The sequence below is a fragment of the Colletotrichum godetiae genome, assembly GCF_030913485.1.
Source record: "Colletotrichum godetiae strain CBS 193.32 chromosome Unknown BDP55scaffold_39, whole genome shotgun sequence".
In the NCBI taxonomy this organism is placed as follows: Eukaryota; Fungi; Ascomycota; class Sordariomycetes; order Glomerellales; family Glomerellaceae; genus Colletotrichum; species Colletotrichum godetiae.
In genome coordinates this window covers 394,806-404,004 of record NW_026851287.1, presented here as the reverse complement: position 1 = coordinate 404,004, position 9,199 = coordinate 394,806, and the positions used below count along the sequence as shown (strand labels likewise).

The following is a 9,199-nucleotide window of genomic DNA, read 5'->3' as shown; positions in this document are numbered from 1 at the left end:
CCGCCCATCGCGGTGACGACCCAACGACAATACCAATCCGAGGATTGATCCCAAGCACCCAACAAAGTACGAGGTCGACAATGCAGACACCACCCAATTACGCTGCCGCACGAGAAGCACGCGAAGAGAACGATCCAGCGGTAGCCAGCACAAGACAGTTCACTGACCTAAAGAAGATCTTTCCAAAAGAGAAATTGTACTCAGGGGGGAGATATGAGGTCCTGCAAGAAACCCTCACGATGTTCTACGACTACTGCGAAAAATCGGCATCCGAGAACACCAATATCATTCGGTAGTCAATGTCATACTGACAGGGAAAGCTGCCGAGTACTACTATCAAGCGGTGCGTAATATCGATCGAACCGACTTTCTCAGCATCGTTGACACAATCCGAAGTCGATTCGAGACCCAAGATAGGAGCCTCGAGCTCCTCTCGGAGCTGAGGGCATTGTCATTTAGCTCTGTAGCCAGAACAATGGAAGGAAAGTCGAGAATTGAGATCCTCGAGGAGCTCATCGACAGGATCGACAAACTGGCGAGGACGCAGCCAAATGAGGGGACCAATGAGCGAAAGGTCGGTTATCTATGTACGGCGGTACAGAGGGTACCAGAGGCAAAGATGACTCTACATCAACCGCCTGAGGACTACGAGACGCTGTGCTCGAGGCTGAGGTCCAGCTTCAACATCGAAGCCAGGATGCCAAATCAGACTCACCTCCAATCTCACGAAGGCCCTCACCAACAGCACTGGGTGGACCGCACGTACAATGGCAAAGGAAGAGAGGCAAGGTATGGCAACCGCCAGGGGGGAGGAACAGACTCCTCAGGGGGGCGCTGGTCCAACACCAACCGAGCACCGCGGAAAGGGAAGTGCTTTATATGCAAAAAGGAGGGTTGTTGGTCAAGCAACCACTCTGATGAGGAACGCGCCAAGTCGTACGACCAATACAGAAAGGCAAAGGGCACACAAGGCAAGACGGGCCATGATCGATTCAACCAATTCCTGGTGGTCTACGAGGACCATCCAACGAACGCAATCGAGTCGTCTGAGAGCGAGGAAGATCTTACCCCGTACACTCAAGACCTCGACTTCGACGAAGTTAACGATGTCACCCATTCTTTCTTCGCCCCGTCAACCTCAGGAGGATATACAATGCTGAACGAACAGAGAGCGGTACAAGCCCTAAATGAGCAGGCTTTCCTCCATGGTTGGCAAGGGAAGGTCCCTCAGCCAACGACAACGCTCAGCAGCACGGGGGACACGAATGCTAATACCGCAGCCATGGCTCGCACTAAGGTCAAAGGGCCTAGGGAGGAAAAGAGAACGATGGGCTTACAAGCACGCAATTTATACCCACCAGGAGGGTTCTACGGTAATCCAGTGCAAGCATTCCATGCCAGCGAAAGGTATGGCTCGGAAACCTTCCACGGGATTATTCCAGATACCGGGGCATCACAATGGTCGACGGGGGGCAAGGGACAATTCCACGCACTCCAAAAGATCTCACCAGTGACCCTCAACACTACAAACGCGGGCATTGCGAGGATCAGTTTCGGCCCAGGGGAAGAGATAAGTGCCTTAGGTACTGTGGATGTAAATACACGATTCGGAACGATGATTTTCCACATTCTACCCGTCAATACACCATTCCTCCTATGCCTGAACGACATGGATAAATTGGGCATTGTGTTTGACAACACAAGGAATAGAATGTCCAATGGAAAGCACTCTGAGCTCGTCGATCGACGATGGGGGCACGCGTTTATGAAGCTTGAACCAGACGTCAAGTCCATCAATTACTTGACGGAAAGTGAACTCAAGCGACTACATCGACGATTCGGCCATCCGTCGGCGACGAGACTATACAATCTCCTCAAACATTCAGGGAACGATGTGGAAATAGGGGCTCTAGAGCAATTGACGATGGTGTGCCACCAGTGCCAAATGAACGCCCAGAGCCCGCGCAGATTCAAGTTCAAATTACACGACGACCTCAACTTCAATTGGGAAATCGTCGTTGATATCTTCTATTTGAACAGTCGACCAGTACTCCATATAATCGATGAAGCCACATCATTCCAAGGAGGCCAATTCCTTCGAGATATACAAGCCAAGACCGTGTGGGCAACGCTGAAGCGCTGTTGGATCGATACATACCAAGGTCCACCAGACGGCATCAGAACCGATGCCGGCACCAGCTTCAAGTCGGCGGAATTCAGGGAGAATGCCACTTCGTACGGCATCCAACTGAAAGTCGTCCCTGTCGAAGCGCACCACAGTATTGGCAAGGTAGAAAGATCACACCAGCAGTTGAAAAGAGCTTTCAAGATCATCCAGGAAGAGAGCCCTAGTTCAACGGACGAAGAGTGCCTCCAGACGGCACTCAAGTGCTGCAATGATACCATGGGACCCAAGGGGCTCGTTCCGACGCTGCTTGTGTTCGGAGCATACCCACGAACGACGACGGCCTCACCGCCGTCACCAGATGTGACCCAGAGGGCGCGAGCAATCGAGAAAGCAATGAAGACTCTCCGCGAGGCAAATGCTAGAAGGCAAGTCAACGAAGCCATTGCTACGCGCAATGGGCCCGACGTGAGCCTCAACCTCGACATGCCCCTGAATTCGGAGGTACGGGTATGGAGGGAAACCACAAAGCAATGGACAGGCCCATACAAGTTAGTCTCAATTGACGAACGATCTTGTGTCGTCGCGAGAGATCGAGACCAACCACTGGAGGTGTCGATCACTGCGGTACGACCGTACCACGTCGACCCCAGCGGAGTGATTTCCAACCCACAAGAAGAAGAAGAGCCAGGGGAACCACCTCAACAAAGCGATGAGGGACAACCAAGCGATGAGGGGCAGGAAACCATCCTCGACGAGATCATCGTCGCAGCACCCTCAGACGATGAGGCAGAAGAAGAACCAGTACCCCCACCGCAAGCAAGACGCCGAGGAAGACCCCGAAAAGCACCTCAACGGCAATTCATGTCTGACACCAAGGCTACTGCTGTCTTCTACACGGCCAAGGAGAAAGCAGACTTCGCGATGGCGGTCAAGCTAAGGGAACAAGGGATAATCACAACTGCAGGACGACCGTACGAAGGCTCCGACCTCATCGAAGCCGACACACTGCGCGATCGAGGGGTCTACAGATTCATCACCTACGACCCAGAGAAGCACGCGAACCTCCGCATCTTCAAGTCGCGAATGGTCCGCGAGATCAAAGGAAAGGGGACAAATCAGCCGTACGAGAAATCAAGGCATGTGATACAAGGCTACGGCGACGTCGAGAAGGCGGCACTGCTCACGCAGTCGCCGACAGTTCAGCGCTGCAGCCAACGACTAATGATGGCATTGATGGCATCACTACGGCAAAGAGGATACCGGATCTGGAGTCGTGATATCACCCAGGCATACACCCAATCGGCGACAAGGCTCACGAGGAAGATATTGGCTTACCTACCAAGGGAGATGGCAAGCAAATACCCGGACGACACGATTATCGAAGTGCTGAAGCCACTCTACGGCCTCGCAGAGTCAGGCACTCACTGGTGGGCAACATACCACGATTTCCACATCGACAAGCTCTCGATGATTACATCGACGTACGATCCTTGCCTCCTAGTTTCCGCGCATGCAGACGATCCATTTGGAATCGTCGGAATGCAGACCGACGACACATTAGGGCTTTCTGATGCGGCCTTCATGGAGAAGGAGGACAAGGAGCTGGAGAAGGCAAAGTTTACCGCCAAGCCAAAAGAGATCCTCACAGAGGACACACCACTTGCGTTCAACGGCGGGATCCTCACGATCGAGGGCGAGAATGTCGTCTTCCGACAGAAGGGGCAAGGCGAGAAGATCACCCTCATCGACCCAAGGGCAACCGACTGCCAGAAGCGGTACAAAGCAGAGCTCGCACGAGGAGCTTACATCGCAAGCATCTGTCAGCCAGAGGCCACTTTCGACTGCGCGAGGGCAGCGCAGGCCACTTCGCCGACGGAACGCGACTTCGACGCCCTCAACCGACGGCTACAGTGGCAGCAAGTGAACCTCGATAGGGGGCTCGTGTACCAACCCATCGACCTGAGGGAGGCGAAGCTCTACGTGTTCGTCGACGGCTCATTCGCGAATAATGACGACCTCACATCGCAATTGGGATATGTGATAATCCTTGCCAACGAGGCAATGGGAGAGGAGAACTTCACGATCCGCGGTAATGTCATCCACTACTCGTCGACGAAGAGCAAAAGGGTCACACGAAGTGTACTCGCCTCAGAGGTCTACGGCATGGTTAACGGCGTCGACATCGCACACGCGATCTCAACGACGCTGAAGAGGATTACCGATCGACTTGACATCCCCACGATACCGACAATCGTCTGTACCGATTCGTACTCGCTGTATGAGTGCCTCGTCAAACTGGGCACCACGAAGGAGAAGAGGCTGATGATAGACATCATGGCCCTCCGGCAATCGTATGAGCGCCGCGAGATCCTCGAGATCCGTTGGATCAACGGGGACGATAATCTGGCGGATGCTTTCACGAAGGCAACGCCCAACAAGGGGCTCGAGCACTTCGTCGGCGAAGGAAGGGCGACGATACGGATGGAGGGATGGGTAACCCGCAAGGAGCAGAAGAAGGAGGAAAAGGGGGCAGCCTCGGCGAAGGAGCCCGAGATCGAATTACACTTCCAACCGCCGTAGTTGGGCGATGAAAGAGAGAGATAGTCAGTGTCGGATTGGAAGTCCAATTCGACCTCGAGGCAAGGGGCCCGCGCAGGGGCCACTTACAGACCATACTTACGAGATCTACGGTCTACCCAACCTCCGGTTAGAACCTCCTTTTTACACCTTACGCAGAAGTTAAATATATATAGATTTTGACCTCTTCGTCACCCACGGTTCGAACCATCCCTGTGATAGGAATACCAACAGTATTGGCCAAGTGCTGATTGTCCCGAAACCGGCACCACCGATGAACGAAACCGACAACATGCGCACAGAAACTTGAACAGTCGGTGCCTGATCAAGTACGTCTTCGAAAACTTCACAATCTGTCTTGTCTTATTTGTCTTGTCTTATTGTTGACCAAGGAAGAGAAGCATGAGAAGGCCCGGATTCAGAAAATTTAAGGCTTTGGGCATCAACATTCATGCCAAGCCACGGCGATCATGGCACACAGCGTCTGTTGGACATGCATGTCAGTGCATCAAAGGCAGCAATAATGCGGCAATCTGTTCATCTGGCCGCCGTCCAAGAAATCAGATGGCAGGTCTGGAATCTGGATTGGTCTGTTGGTTCTCAACGCTGCGAGCCGTTGCCGCTGAATCGCTGATTTGCTCAGCCGCTGCTGGAGGCCATCAGTCGACTCCACACACACTTGCAAGTCGTCTTGCCCAACGGCCGAGCATACAGCGAAGACAAATGAGGTATAAGAGAAGAGTTTTTCCTCGTCCGAAAGATGTCGAAATTTGATCAGGCTCCACCATGCGGACTTCAATCCTACCTCATCTCACTACCTGTGCCCAGCCTAACCATGTCTGAGGAGTCTTTTCATCAGATCGACCCTAATGGGGACGTCGTACTGATCCTTCGCAACCCTGACGCCCCATTTGCTGTTTGGGAGGCCGACTTGTCATCTGAAGAAAATTTTGCGAAGGAATGGTAAGAAAGAGGCTATGTCTTTTTATACATCTGCTTAAATAAACTGACATAGTAGTAGTCCTACAGCAGTAGATATCCGTCGTTCATCTCGCAATAACGGCGAACTTCGCGGGGCCGAACCGGTTCCAGAGCCACCTCCGGCAACATTCCCAACGGTATACGATGATTCGGGCTTCTGGGGAGGCAGTCAAGGTATGACAAAAAAACGGAAAAAGAAAAAGAAGTCGTCGTTGTGGGGTATCTCATCGGCTTTTGATGACGTTGTACCTGTCGAAGTAGCGGTCCCATACGAAGAGCCGCACCCAAAGGTATATTACGAACCAGAACCAGAGGCAGAGGCACACCCCGCGCCAGAGCCAGAGCCGGAGGCAGAGGCGTACCCTGCGCCAGAGCCGGAGATAGAGGCATACCCCGCACCAGAGCCAGAGCCAGAGGGATATCCCGACATTGAGCCAGAACAGGAGTTTGAGGCACATGTGGCGCCAGAGCTAGAGGTACCCGAAAGGCCAGAGGTGAAATATCTTGTTTCTTCAAGGCACCTCGCTCTATCATCGCGGTACTTCTCGGCCAAGCTCTCCGGCCCGTGGATTGAGGCTGCGGTCAAGCACATTGATGGCTGTTATCACATGGATGCAACAGAATGGGATTCCGAGGCATTACTCATTTTAATGCGGGTCATTCACGGAAAGACAAGAAGTGTGCCCCGCCACATGGACCTCGAGATGTTGGCGAAGCTGGCAGTGCTTGTGGACTACTACGAATGTCACGAGGTCATCGAAATCTACTGCCCTGGGTGGATTGGACCTTTGAGCGACAAACTACCAGCCGACTACGGTAGAGACATGGTTCTCTGGCTCCTGATCTCACACGTTTTTCAACAATACGACATCTTTCAGCAAATGACGCGGGTGGCAGTATTGAAGAGCGCCGATCCTGTTCGAACCATGGAACTTCCGATTCCATCTAGCCTCGTTGGTAAGTATTCTATCTTCGCACCCCTTAGTTTGTCGCTGATTAGTTCACAGATTTGGTAGACTGGCGCAGACAAGATGCGATCGAGTTCATCTTGAGGATGCTTCAGAAGCTGCTTGATGCGTTCCGAAACGGGACAGCTGGTTGTAGCTTTGAATGCAGCAGCATTCTATTGGGGGCCCTTACCAAAGAAATGGACAAGCACAATCTACTTGATCCTAAGCCAGCCGCACCTTACTCAGGATACTCCATTGAGAACACGGAGAAGATCATCAGAGCCTTCCGCTCTCCGCAGTGGTGTAGTGAGATTTACTCGTACGGGGCAAGGCATCATCCATGCACTCTGGGCAGCATGATAGACTGTCACCTAAATGCAGACTTCGACAAGTGCAAACAAGGCTTCAAGATTTGCGACACAGTTTTGGCGCAAGTCAATGGAACACAAAAGCGTGGGAAAGGGAGAGCAATATCCTTTTCTGCGGAGGAAGAGCCTGTGCCCATTTTGGAGAGCAATTAGGACATGTCGGACACTTTCTTGTGAGAGGCTCTCGTTTTCGGACAGCTCAATTGTGGGCTTCGCTCAAGCGTTACACCATACCTCCAGAGAATCGCTTTCAAGGACTCTTGTAAATGTCTTTCGCTTTCTCTAAGCTACTGGAATACTGGGATCGATTTCATGAATTCGACAATTTCTAGTAATTCCAATTTTCTGCAGGCTAGTGCAAGAGAGATATTGTGCCACTTAAGCTATACACCAGGTACTATCAGCTGGTCAACATCCGGACCCCATCCTTCGGACCTCGAAAAGGTGACCGTGTTTTCTCCTTCCTTCAGATTGACGTGGATGGCGCTGCTACCAGTAGTAGAAAGATGAGACGTCGCAAGGAAAGCGACTGACTGCTCTTCGCCGTTCACAGAAACTGCAGCATGTCGAGAGGCAGTATCGCCGTTCTTGTGGTTGACGATAAGTGTGAGCCGATCAGCTTCAGCCACGGTGAAGTTGAACGTAGCAGTGCCATCCTCATCACCGCCCAGGTATCCAGCAGCAGAAGAGCCACTGCACTGCGAACAGTCGACAATGCGAGCACCGTTAGAAAGTGCGGCAGCCTCGCCTTCAATTTCGGACGTGATTGTGCTCTCAGACCAGGTGCCTGCGGAAGTATCGAGGTTCCAGGAATCATGCCAGTTAAGAGTCACAGTGGTGCCATCAAATTGAAGAGGCAACCAGATGTAGGTGCTGGCTGCCAGGTTTGTCGAGTGCCATCTGTCGCCCATGTAGATGGCCTTGTCGGTGCCAAGGGGGAGCACGAAGCTGACTTGACTGTTGTAAGTCTTCGAGCCAACGGGGGCAAACTCCGTCCAGTTAGACCAAGGCCCAGAGAGAGATGTGGCGTAGCTGTAGACCTGTGAAAATGTTAGTAAGTCTCGCCCAAGGCTTTGTGAAGTCAATCTTACGTTGTCATTGGGGTTCCAGCCGGTGAGGTGGGAGCCGAAGATGAAGTATGTGCCATCACGCTTGACGAGCGCGGGTGATTCGGCGAAGTACTCCCAACCGAATGTCACCTCAGCAACATCAAGGTAGTCATCCGTGAGCTTGATGATGCGGGTACCGTACTCGCGCTGTCTGATGATTAGACCAACCCTGAAAGTGGCACAGGAGCATTGGGTTCTAGACTTACGTCCTCGCTCAATAAGTAAGCGCTTCCATCATCATCCTTAAAGATGCCAATATCACGGCTCTGGAAATCGAACGGGCGGAAGCTGCGAATGTACTCGTACTGGCCACAGATGCTGTCACCCGTCGCAACACCGACTTTGGCATCCTTGTAGTCAGAAGAGTCGATGTGCAGGTGCAGAACGTATTTTCCTGTGGCATCGTTCTTGGTGACCTTGGGTCTCTCAATGATTCGGTTGGGGCCGAGGTCACCGGCTTCCTCGGTTCGAGTCAAAAGGCGTCCCTGGAAGCTCCACTCAATCAAGTTCGTGGATGAGTAGCAGTTGACTGCTTGGAACGCCGCACCGTCGGTCTTCTCCTCGCCGATCATGTAGTATACCCCATTTTCCTCACTAAGTAGCCAACGTTAGGTGTCTCATGCTCTCAAATCATTACCACATTTCAACAAGTGCAAAGACTGAGTTCAACTTACATGATACCTGCGCCATGAGCTTGGACGTGCTCTCCAGTATTCGTCTGTGGATAGGCGAGTCAGAATAAGCTTGTTCAGTTGACTGGGGTCCACTTACGGCAGTCCATGTTGCCCCTGGAACAACGCTCAGGGCAGCATTTACGCCGCCCACGGTGAGGGCAGCGGCCAAAGCAAGTGGTGAGGCACGCATCGCGACTCTTCGTCTCAACAGAGCTGCTTGACAGAGGATGAAGACTTGGTTTGAACTTGAAGTTGGTCGAGCATCTCACTCGAGTTGCGCGGCATTTGCGATGCTTGTATACATGCTCAATGCCCAATGCCAATGTCTTGGCAATTCACTTGTCAGAACACATTACGTAGTTGCCCAGCCATGGGGATTTCCTCTGGTTGTTGCGCATGTAGGAAGACTGGT

The 9,199-nt window shown here is 52.4% G+C and overlaps 2 protein-coding genes across 2 annotated transcripts; one reads left to right on the top strand and one right to left on the bottom strand.

The window, feature by feature from the left end:
• The first annotated feature begins 5,074 nt into the window (after window positions 1-5,074).
• Window positions 5,075-7,593, top strand: BDP55DRAFT_673662 (uncharacterized protein). Its single transcript, XM_060575610.1, has 3 exons — window positions 5,075-5,668; window positions 5,727-6,643; window positions 6,694-7,593. Exons 1-3 carry the CDS (start codon window positions 5,466-5,468, stop codon window positions 7,155-7,157), a joined length of 1,584 nt encoding a protein of 527 aa, XP_060426365.1. The 5' UTR covers window positions 5,075-5,465; the 3' UTR covers window positions 7,158-7,593.
• BDP55DRAFT_771110 (glycosyl hydrolase family 43 protein) lies at window positions 7,388-8,977 on the bottom strand (the record flags this gene model as incomplete). Its single annotated transcript, XM_060581104.1, has 5 exons — window positions 7,388-8,044; window positions 8,096-8,260; window positions 8,320-8,707; window positions 8,788-8,831; window positions 8,885-8,977. The coding sequence occupies 5 exons, from the start codon at window positions 8,975-8,977 to the stop codon at window positions 7,388-7,390; spliced, it is 1,347 nt and encodes a 448-aa protein (XP_060426364.1).
• Window positions 8,978-9,199: the final 222 nt, after the last annotated feature.